This window comes from Lotus japonicus, chromosome 1 (assembly GCF_012489685.1).
Source record: "Lotus japonicus ecotype B-129 chromosome 1, LjGifu_v1.2".
NCBI classification, from domain to species: Eukaryota; Viridiplantae; Streptophyta; class Magnoliopsida; order Fabales; family Fabaceae; genus Lotus; species Lotus japonicus.
The window spans coordinates 17,646,081-17,657,831 of NC_080041.1; the positions used below are offsets into that span (position 1 = coordinate 17,646,081).

General features: G+C 37.2%; 3 protein-coding genes and 1 long non-coding RNA gene across 4 annotated transcripts; all 4 read right to left on the reverse strand.

Moving 5' to 3' along the window:
- Positions 1 to 261: 261 nt before the first annotated feature.
- On the reverse strand, positions 262 to 5,030 carry LOC130731668 (uncharacterized). Its single transcript, XR_009016778.1, has 4 exons — positions 4,784 to 5,030; positions 3,272 to 3,436; positions 735 to 902; positions 262 to 652 (listed from the first exon to the last, which is right to left on the reverse strand). It is a non-coding gene; the product is annotated as an uncharacterized LOC130731668 (long non-coding RNA).
- A 280-nt stretch (positions 5,031 to 5,310) lies between these two features.
- LOC130728658 (FBD-associated F-box protein At3g52670-like) lies at positions 5,311 to 6,212 on the reverse strand. Its single transcript, XM_057580187.1, has 3 exons — positions 5,940 to 6,212; positions 5,661 to 5,828; positions 5,311 to 5,577 (listed from the first exon to the last, which is right to left on the reverse strand). The coding sequence occupies exons 1-3, from the start codon at positions 6,210 to 6,212 to the stop codon at positions 5,311 to 5,313; spliced, it is 708 nt and encodes a 235-aa protein (XP_057436170.1).
- Positions 6,213 to 8,482: 2,270 nt separating this feature from the next.
- LOC130728665 (uncharacterized) lies at positions 8,483 to 9,825 on the reverse strand. The gene is made up of 3 exons (XM_057580198.1): positions 9,809 to 9,825; positions 9,155 to 9,674; positions 8,483 to 9,085 (listed from the first exon to the last, which is right to left on the reverse strand). Exons 1-3 carry the CDS (start codon positions 9,823 to 9,825, stop codon positions 8,483 to 8,485), a joined length of 1,140 nt encoding a protein of 379 aa, XP_057436181.1.
- Positions 9,644 to 11,050, reverse strand: LOC130731669 (L10-interacting MYB domain-containing protein-like). The gene is made up of 2 exons (XM_057583928.1): positions 10,529 to 11,050; positions 9,644 to 10,437 (listed from the first exon to the last, which is right to left on the reverse strand). The coding sequence occupies exons 1-2, from the start codon at positions 10,889 to 10,891 to the stop codon at positions 9,898 to 9,900; spliced, it is 903 nt and encodes a 300-aa protein (XP_057439911.1). The 5' UTR covers positions 10,892 to 11,050; the 3' UTR covers positions 9,644 to 9,897.
- Positions 11,051 to 11,751: the final 701 nt, after the last annotated feature.

An 11,751-nucleotide genomic window follows, 5' to 3' on the forward strand; every position in this document is an offset into this window, starting at 1 on the left:
GTGTTTGACATTATGAACAGAGCATAATGTTGCATTCTAGTTTGGACCAATTTTTCATCCTACAATTTAAGCTCATGTAACTTTTGTTTAATTGGCTGCTTCCATCTCAAAGGTGCTTCAAATACACATTAATAAGTATATGCACACAAATTGATCGCATTTGTATCAACCCAAAGTCATTCTTTAAGCTTGTTTTCCATTTTCTTACTAGTTTCATGCAAATGCAATTGTTTTATATAATGTGATAGTTCCATACTCGGTACTTAAATAACTAAGGATGAGGTTATGTCCTCTAACTCCCTGCCTCAAGAAGTAATTACCTTAATTAAGTGGCACTTAGCTATTCATGTTCTTGTTGTTTATTTCCTTTGTATCCAAAAAAAATTTACATGCTCGAGAGATTTTCGGACATCGGGATAAATGTTTGAAAAAAATGTCCTTCTCATATATCTCCGCGTAACAGGTACTCTGAAGGGTCATCACTTGTAAGAACCACGCATTCTGCAGGATATATGCAGCAACCAGCAAATGTAAAATCTTCATACATGCCTTGATAGCTTCCAATGGAGCATGTTTTGAGATGCAATAAAATACATTCTGGAACAGGTTCTGTGTATGCCCATTTCTTTTTGTAAAATTCCCTGTAAGCACTCTGTTAAACATAGAATAATATCAGATTAATGAAAAATATGCTCAGAAGAGGGCAAACAAAAATGACCATAAACGCCAGAAACCTTTTCAATGACAAGATTTTGAAGCTTGGGACAATAACGGAGCACTTCCCCTACCCCATCCCAGCCAGGAAAGCAACCAAAGCATATCTCAATTTTGATTAAGTTTTGAAACACGGGCATTTCTATGGAGTAGGAGTTGATGTATTTTTCAATGGCCCGACGCTCCATCTGCAAAATTTTGCCATGATCTCAAAATGAAATAGAAAATTATGTGATCACATCTCATACACACACCCAATATACATATATATATATATATAGAAATAAAAGAGAGCGAAATGAGTGATATCAAGGAAAAAAGAAAGTAGATATAAGAAGAGAAATTGAGTGAAATTAAGATGAACGATCGAGAAAGTCAGATATTGTTGAATAGTGCTGCAAATTTCTAGAGAATTCTGGTTGATTATAAATAGGTTGATTATAAATTTCTAGAAAGCGGCCGGAGAAAACTCTAGGTGACCTGAAAAGGAGGAACCATTGTTGGCGTAAGGAACAACCGTTGGCGTCTGAGAGCTGGAATGGGAGTGTGGTCGGCCATAGGATGGATCAAGAAAAAAGAAGAAGAAAAATAATCATAATTAAAAAAAAGTTTTTTTTTTGGGATTGCTGTTGAACCGGTCTGAAGAGCGGTTCAGGGTTTGCTGATTGAACCAGACGAGGTTTGGCTGAACCAGTCTGGAGAAGGGTTCAGGTTTTTTTTTGGGTCAAACTGGGCTAGGGTTTGGATGCCTGGTGGGTCGGGTCTGGGCGAACAAGATCCGCTGGAGATCTGGGTCGTTTGCGGGTTGATCGTAGTGCTGCATGCGACTGGGTTGGTCGCAGACGGCGGGAAGACCAGTGGAATGGCGGCGATGGTGGTGAGGCGGTGGCCGGTGTTGCAGGCGAGATAGGGTGGCGAGCATAGAGGAGGAGTGGGCCGGCGGAGCTTGCAAGAAGAACCCTCAGTATAGGATAACACAGACTGAGGGAGCACGCGAAAGGAGAGGCTTGCTAGGGCGCAGGCTGGCGGCGCGATTGGGCGGCGCGGCGGCTGTCGGTTGAGCGACGGCGGCGCTGCACTCAGAGAGGCAGAGGGGCGGCAACTGCTTTGTTGTAAGAGGAAGGATTTTTTTTAAAGAGAGAAGAAGAAGAAAAGAAGAAGACGAGAAGAAGAGAAGGGTCGGCAGCGACGGCTCTCTAAGAGTAGAGAGCGCTAGTCACGGCGGCTCAATCACGGCGAGGATCGCACGTAAGAGCGGCTCAATCACGACAAAGATCGCACGTGAGAGCGGCAGCGGCACTCAAAGAGGAGAATGGCGAGGGTCGCGCACATGAGAGCAGCGGCGGCGGCAGCGCTCTAAGGATAGCGGGTGGAGGCGGCACGTTCAGGAGAAGGTGCGGCGGCTGCCAAAAGAAAAAAAATAACAATAAAAGTAAAATAAAAATTAAAACTAGGTCATAGGATCAGAACTAGCTTCTGATACCATGAAGTAATTGTATTCCGTGAATATTAGTTGAACAAACACTCTATTTATACAATTACATTGGTAATCAGGTTTAGATTTGTTTAGCTTTTATTATTAATCAACTATGTAATTGTATAAATAGAGTGTTTGCTCGACTAATATTCTATTATATTCTAACACGTGCTACCAGATGAAGCAACTAAGGAGATCCAGCTCAAGTATGCAAGTCAGTAGAGCACACTAATACTTGGAGTCATGGAAATTTGCATCAAGGAGAGGGGTGAATGGTGCTGCAAATTTCTATGCTCTATCTCTAGCCAATGTGAGACTTCTAACACACCCCCTCACGTCCAGGACTGAACAACCTGGAACGTGAGATCAACAATAACGGGTGGCCCAATTATGGGAGGTCTCCACAACAAACAACAAATGGATCTAAGATAGACTCTGATACCATATTAGAAATTGGGAGACCTATACTCAACCACAAAAGCTAGCTCAAGAGTTGAGGGTTGCTCTATCCTTTATAAGCACTTGGTTGGCCACATCTCTAACCAATGTGGGACTTCTAACACATCCCCTCACACCGAGGGCTGGAAAAACAGAGGACAGCAACAGAGAAACATGGCAAAATGCAGGAAACAGAAACAAAACGGTATAACCAAGAGCAACCAAAAGGAGCAAGACAGCAGATATTGAATTTACCTATATATGTAGGCCATTTGGAATCACTAATAGTTATTCTTTGGTACATCATCAAACTTCATCAGTTGTGTGAAATGAATTAATTCTATAAAAGTAAAGAAATGAATCTAGATCTATAGAGAACTATTTCATAGACCATATCATATGAGATCATTCTCTTAAGCCACAAGAGACCGCTAACAAACAAGAGGAAACCCTCTATGGATTTGAAAACCCTATCTTTCACCAAAAACCTTTAAGCATTAGATAGATGTATGAGTCCTCTTACTTATAAAGTGCTCAACACTCCCTTTTTTTCTTTCAATGTGGGACTTACTCATACATAATATTATCACAACACTTACTCCTTCAAGTTTGAGTCTATCTCAAGGGGAAGCATCTAAATACCTGCACTGTTGTTGGCTCCTCATGAACGGAACACGCCGCGTAGCAATCATTGTCAGGAAGACTTTAAACACAAAGAGTTGTCATCATGGTCAAATCAACCATGGATTCTGATACTGCTGTTGCGAGATGAATAAAACTCCCGGGGATTGGACACCACATCTCCACCTAAAACCTTAAGGCATTAGATGTATGAGCTCTCTCACTTATAAAATGTTCAAAACTCTTTTTCTTTCAATATGAAACTTAATCACACTTAATATCACAACACATTCACTTAACCCAATTAAAAATGGGGGGCATTGTATTATACTAGCATTTTTATTAACACAAAATTAATTCATTAACAAGAGAAGTTTGGCGAAGCAATATATAGTCAATAACTAAGTCCATATTATATGATAGTAATATAAGCATTAAGCAGCATCATCATTCTCCAAAATTTGTATAAGGAGACGAAGACCTTATTCTTCAAATCATCAAATCTAGCATTCAAAATTACATGCTCAGGATATTAATCACACTTTGAGGAAGGAGTGGGATATACAGCTTCCTCATATCAACATTGAGTGTTACTATGCTCCTGATTGGCTGGCTAAGAATCCGTTTAGTGAATACATTAACTCAGGGACGGATCCAGACTTTAAATATCAGTGAGACTAAACATAAAAGCAATTATAGACTAAAAGAGAAATATTATAGATAAAGAGATAATGAAACCATCAAAAACCAAAATAACATAGCAACAATTTGCATTAGATGTAATCAATAATGGAATGATAGCTATATTATGTTACATTCCATCTCATCTTATTTTATTTCATTACAACTATAGCAACAATTTGCCAAAACAGCACCTTGCAAAAGTCCAGCAAATTACTTAAACCAACAATAACAAGAGTCCAACAATCCTGTCAGTTCTACAATAATGAAAGAGATCCCACATTATATTCATCCATGTAGAAAACAAATTCAACATAACATTCATACATCCCCTGCAATTAATCACTTTAGCCGCCAAGAGGATCAAATGAATAAAGTGATAAAGTAACCTTGGTCACATACTATACTCTTCACCACCATATACAATCTTTAAACAATAACAAGATACTCCCAAACCATCCACGAGTTAACAGCCACCCCAGTGGTATCAACAGACAAGAGAAATAATCATTTTGTTTATGCACACTAGCAAGGAACAGAAAATAGCACCCACACCAGTTGAGAAAACATCTCATATCAGGAACTTTAAGTGGCATCCTCTAAGAATAGTATTTCAATAACTATTTCTGCAACCCCAACATACGAAATGCAAGACAAACCTCAAACATAATCACACCCCAAAACCAACACCAAACATCAGACAAGTAGATGTCCAACAATAATTCAGAAAACCATTTTCCACATATCAATTTCAGTTTCCACATATCAATTTCAATTTCCTCAAACCCTAGAACAAGAATCCAAAGTCCCAAACCCTTTGAGTGACTGAGAGTGAGAGACTGAGAGCATTACCTTTTGAGTTTTGACTTTGAGTGAGTGACTGAGAGTGAGAGCTTCAATCAGTTGAGAGGGAGAGGCACTGTCGTTGTTGGTTCGTTGGAGAGCACTGAGCACTGAGCTTCGTTGTTGGTTCGTTGGAGAGCAGGAAGAGGCACGAACGAGAGAGAGATCCAGAGGCGTGCGCCGCCGCCGTGCGGCCGTGAATCGACAGAGAGAGGCGGAGGCGTGACTCGCGTGAGAGAACAGAGTGCTGCGTGTGAGACTGAGAACAGAGAAGAAGCGTGCGTATGTGAGTGGTACTGGTGATAGAAAACAAATAATTTTTCTTTTTTTTTAACCATATAAATTTTTTTAAAAAAATAATAATAAAAACCGGTGTGGCCAATGCCACACCAGGCCTCTGAGTGGGTCCGCCCCTGCATTAACTCCTTTCACTATGATTGAGTTACCTCCGTTAGAACTTGCTAGGAATACCTCAAGTGGCACATATTAGCTCTTCAGGTTCTTGTTGATTTATTTCTTCTGTATCTAAAAATATTTTACATGCCGGAGAGATCCTCAGACAATGGGATAAATGTTTGAAAACCCGCTTGCTTTTCATCTTCCTTCGTATAACGCTCATTGTGAAGTGTCATCACTTGTAAAAAGCTCGCATTCTGCAAGATAAATTCTACAAATTTAAAATCATCATTCCGGCTTTGATAGTTCTGAATAGAACATGTTCTAAGATGTAATGAAAAACATTCTGGAACAGGCTCTGTAAATGCCCATTTTTCTTTGTTATATCTCTGGCAATCATGATGTGGCTGTTAAATAGAGAGAAAATAATAAGATTCATGAAAAGATATGCCATGAATATGAACAAAAAATGACCATAAACAGCACAAACCCTTTCAATTACAAGAGATTGGAGCTTGGGACAATAAGGGAGCAATTCCACTACATCATCCCAGCCAGTAAAGATATAAAAGCATAGCTCAATGCTTATTAAGTTTCGCAACACGAGCATTCCTCTGAAGTGGGAGTTTAGGTCTTTCTCAATGAATCTCCGTTCCATCTGCAAAATTGTATACCAAGGTCATACTCAAAATGAAATTGAAATTGAATGAATATAAGAAGTAAAGAAGTAATTAGTAAAGAACTCATGCTATCATATTTGATTTCATACCAATTCTATGCGTAGAAACTCAACATTATAAATTGTAGTGAAAGGAACATCCAATGCATGGAAACATGCTTTCTCCAACATGGGCAAGGTTGCATACCCTCTAATGTAATTGTAGTCTACAAAGAGAACTGGAGCATACAAATCCACAAGGTTGGGACACCCAGAAAGAATTTTGTTGAAATCCTCCCTTTTATTAAAAATAGCCTTTCTCAAATGAAGAGTTCTGAGGTTGGGAAGATGAATCGACCCAAAATCAAAATCACGAACACCCATGTGAAACCGGTTTATCTTCAAAACCACTATGTTTCGTGAGGTGAAAATGCTGGGCGACAAGGACACTGGCCACTCTGTGGTCAGCTCGAGGTTCTTGACGCCCCGCCGTTTCGCGGCTTCAACCCACTCGTCCACATTGAACCGGTAAAGGTCAAAGACTATGTGTCTAGACCAATGCATGAGGGAAAACGTTTCGATGGGACGGTGCCGGGCGTGCGGGGAGAGCAGAACTGTGTCCACGAATTGACAAAAGCGACGGTAGTCCTCTTTGTCTTTTACACCTTTATCATCAAAGCGGAGGCTCGTGAGCAAGTGACAGAGTGAGATCCATCTCTTGGATAGAATGCTTGTTGTGAATGCAAACTTAGTTGGGAGAAAAGAGAGTATGTGTATTAGCATTTCGTCCGGTAAAGCGCTGATCCGATCAATTCCCGGTGGCAGCATGATCTCCTGCCGTAGAAGAAGATGAGAGCTAAAGCTGTAGATTTTATTCAATTTAGATCTTGGAACTGGCTAAGAGCGAAGCGAGAATGAAGGGATTTACATTGGGGTTCTGTTACAAATTGGATTCAATTAGATGCGCTGTACCAGGATTTCTTATTGCTATTTTATAGAACTTTCTCAAGCACATGTGGTGATGGTGTATCACTTTGTTGTTATCATCTGTATCAGTTTGTTACATTTTGTTTCAAGCACGTATGGTTCTGTTATCACTTGTATTAATTTGAAGTACCTTGTACTTCTATCTAGTATGTTTTGAATGTTTAGTCTGGTTTGATTTAAAAAACTACGATTTGTTCCTTAAAATCCTTCTAATCCTTTTCTTTTTTCTGATGGCTGTTTCACACTTGCAAAGTAGGCGTGGCTTATTGGAAAATTGTTGAAAAATTGGTGGGTCTGAAATTCCCATTCATGGCCACAAGGAAGCATTATATTATATAAGGGAGAATTGGTCAGCCTGACTTTAGGGATCACTGCCTTATAATTAGAATTCTTTTGTTGTTTTCTTTTGTGAGTTAGGATCTTTAATTTATCTCTATTTTTGTTTCCTTTTGATGGGATGTTTTGTTGTTGTTGTATGCGGTGGTTTCTTAGGTTTTTTTTTCTTTCTCTATTTTCCCTTTTGAGGGGTTGTCCTCACATTTTGATTAATAATAAATCACTTTATTTCTATTTTTTATTTCAAAATGATAAAATACAAAATTAAAATGTTAAATACAAAGTTATGGATTTTTTTTTTGAGAAGTAAATGAGATATATTGAAAACTGGGTAAAAACCAGTAAAGTCAAGTACAAGCAATAACTGGGCAAAACTGCAAAGGCTAACAAATGAAGATAAAGAAGATAAAAAAGAAAAAACTTAAAACTAGTAAGTAGTTCACATAACAGCAAGTTGCAAAATAAGGGACAACAGAAAAACAGAACACGTGGAGTAGAGAAGGAAGGCTGATGCTCCACGCACAAGTTCTTTTTGGTATTGATAAGGACAAGATACGATAAGGAAAAATGTATCAAATTTATATTTGAATAAAAAATACATTTAAAAATTGATCATTTCTATCAGACTATTTACAATGGTTTGTTTAATTTAGGCCCCGTTCGGGGTGGTTTTCGGTTTTGAGTTTTAAAATTTCTACGAACCGAAAACAGTTTTTAGTTTTTAATTTTTGATTTATAGCTTTTTGGTTTTTAAATTCAAAAAGGTGTTGCAAACTTGATATGATGAAGCTGCTCTACATAAAGTATCATATATTAAGCCTATTTTTAAGGAAACCAACTCAACGTAAAAGTAACAAAAAAATACTAGAAATCTATAGTACTGGAAAAGATTAAAATAAAATATAATAATATTAATAATAAAGTTTATAAAATATATAAAAATACAGTACAAATATGAATAGTTTCGTGTGAGGTTTGTCTAGATATAAAAGATTGCAACATCACAATAAAATACTAGACTAGTGATAAAATCTAAAGGGAACCAAATACTGGTGTATATCAACACTGAAGACGTCTGAAGTTCACTTATGATATCATAAAAAGATTGGACACACCAAAGATTTTATGTAATTGGCATATTGACATACATAGTCTGCTAATGAGAAAAAATCAATCACCCTGAATGTCCATAAATCACAACACAACCAAATTTATAGATAAATTATTGTAATGACACTTAAAAAAAATCAAAAACTGTTAACGATCCAAGAAAGAGAGAAGTACATAAGGCTAATGAAATGCCATAGTTTTTCAAATTCACTCCAATATAGCTACGATGTTGCATTAGTTGCATCCCATAATCGTTGAGCCAAACGATCTCGAAATGCAGCCATTTGACGAAAAGATGTTGTAGTCACCTGTGGTGGCACATGTTCCTCTGTGTTTCCATTTGCCGCTTCATCTTCTAATTGAACATTTTCATCTGCATATTGTGTAAATAAAGGATCGTCCTGCATCTTCATTTTAATAAAATTATGAAGAACACAACATGCAAGTGGTATATACTTTTGTCTTTTCAATGCGTATGGCATCATGGACTTCAGGATAGGAAAACGTGCTTTTAAGACCCCAAAACACCTTTCAATCACATTACGTAATGAAGAATGAATGTAGTTGAACAACTCCTTTGGTCCTTGCGGTGCTCGTTGACCTCTATAATCACGTAAGTGATATCGTTCTCCACGATATGGTGAGAGAAACCCAGGCATATTGGCGTATCCAGAGTCTACAATGCAATATTTACCTGTTGGGGGAAAAGGGCAACAACACATCATATTGATAGTGGGATCAATTTTTCTCCCACGATATGGAATCTGCTCATCTTTTGGAATGCACGCTGAAATATGGGTACCATCAATTGCTCCTACACAATGCTTTATAAAATAAAAAAAGTATTAATACATAATTTTAAACAACACTAAAACATAATTTAGCATAATTACCTTGAAAAAAGGATAATATCTTGGATTGAACCGTATCTCTTGAGCAACTTCATCAAAGGAAGGAGGAACAATGAAGTATTTGGAAAGAGAGCAAATGGCTTTTAGAACTCTTTTGAAATGCCTATGAATAGTGTCCCCTGAGTGTTGAAATCGATCAGCTGCAAATCTAGTTCGCACTGTTTGGCAGATAATGAGTAGAAATATTGCAACTTGCTCTTGAACAGTTAAGAACCTAGTATCCTTCAATTTATTTCTTTCTTTCAACAAATCACACAGTTTAATGAATTGAGGTGGTGTCATTCGAAATGTATCATAACAGTTCCTTGGATGGCCAGTTAATATTTCAACTACCCATTCATGTCCTTTCAATTTTGAAAGCCTTTGAGGTTTGGGTGTTGATTTAAACAAACTATTATCTTCCATGCTGATATAAAAACCAGCACTAGTTAGAAACTCTTCTTCCTCATCATCATCAGAGTCATTAACAAAGTTCTTATTTATCACATCCATCACCACAATCCTGCAAGTTAACAATATTTTCATAACAGGTCATGAATAATACAAATTATTAATTGTCTAAACTAAAAAGTGACACCATGAATAAATAAGATGAATAATTCTAACAATCCATGTCATCATGTTCACAAAAGGTACCGGCAATTATCCAACATGTCAAAATCAAAAGAAAAGCATAAAGATGCAAAATGTCAAAGATCATAGCCAAAGAAAATACAATGAACAAACTAAACAAGATTCAGAACAAAGTCTTTCTTCCGGTCATCATTTAGTTCCATAAACAAAGTTCTCCACATAGCATCTTCTTTCAATAACTTCAAAGCCTTCGAAAAAGAAGCACCATCAATGCCTTCAAGTCCTTGAAGGACCCTTAAACAAGTCACCGTTTTTTCCATATCCTGCTCACTACTCTGGCCAACTGCTTCTGTGGAATTAGTTGATGGTCCAACCTGACTCTTGTCCATCCTCTCCATCTTCTTTTTAGTATGTTCTCCAAAAATTGTCATAGCATTAGCAAATGCCACTTGAGCATTCTCTCTTGCATTCCTTTTCCTAGTGTCCTTACTAACATGTGCTTTCTTTTTAGGTTGCTGGTCATCTTCATCCTTGTCAAAGTCTCCTTCACTATCATCATCATTACTACTTGAAGGACTTTTGGTAGAAGGGTGCTGATTTGCACCAGTAGCAGTAGTGTCCCCATAAATGACACACAATTTTTCATAATTCAAACAACCTTTCTTCTTAAATTGCTTTGCAAACTTGTACTTCTGAAAAAGAAAAATAATCACTTCATTAGTATATTGTAAAATGATAACACAATAATTTATCAAAATAACTAAATATCAAATTGGAACATACCTCACACAGTTTCTTCCACTCATCATCTGTGGCAATAATTTTTCCAGTGGCTGAGTTGTATCCAAGTCCAGTCTCCATTTTCAACAGATTATTAAAATCCTTCCATTTTCCCCTTAATTGATTGAATTTGTTCTTAAATTGATCATATGTGTATTCCTTGCCAAATTGGATTTTCATCTCCTCCTTGATACGCCTCCATGCATCCCTTGTTAGAGTAGTGGTTTGTCTATTACCCTTCTTAACTTCCTCCTCCATTAAACCAATAAAGTAGGATTCTATGTTTGGAGGCCATATATCTTTTTTGCATCCTGTAACGGTAACCTCAACCACCTCATCCCCAACATCTTCATTCTCATTTGCCATCTATCAAAAGTATAATTTAGAGAAAGAACCTAGCCTAAACAAAAAAGAATAGTTGAACCTAGCCTAAACTAAACCGTTATGTTTCATCACCAGTTAGAAATAGAAAAGAAAGCAAATCATCATATCTCTAATTGAATGTTCAATAAAATTTGTCTTATCATTAATATTATGCAGCTTAAAAGTATAACTACAATCAGTGACATAATAACACAAATTTGATCAAACAAATTTGGAGGAGGATATTTCTAAGAAGCTGTGAAATGAAAGGATAGTTTGACCGTGGAAAATTTGCCACCATGTACATTGTTAGAGTATTTTTTTTTTGTGGCGGTTTTAATTAATGTTTTTGGGGGTCAAAGCTCGTGGGTTTGACTGGATGGCGGCGACACTAGGATATGCTTCTTTTCTTTCTTTCCTTTTTGTTGTTGTGTTTGTGGAAACTGCAATATGCAAGGTGCAAGAGATTTCCTTTTTGCAAATTAGGCACGGTTCATATATGTCTTCTTCATTCATTCCATAGTGGGTAGGACTTAGGAGACATCCAAAAATATGAGTGCAGCTTTAGCAAAGAATAATTTTTTAGTGACGATTTTAGAATGTACTTCTAGATGCAAAAACATTGTCTGGGGTTACATTTAATTTTTGGTGTCACCCATTTTAGGACTCTAACCAACCACTTTTATTTACAATGGTTTGTTTAAATTACACACTCTCAACACCACTTTTTCTCTTCTCAACACTCCACATCATCTTCTCTCTCCAATTCAACACTCATTCAACTTTTACCCACTCCAATGGTTTTTCATTCAACACCAACACCCTACCCCACCACTTTTTTATTTATATTTTTATATAATTTT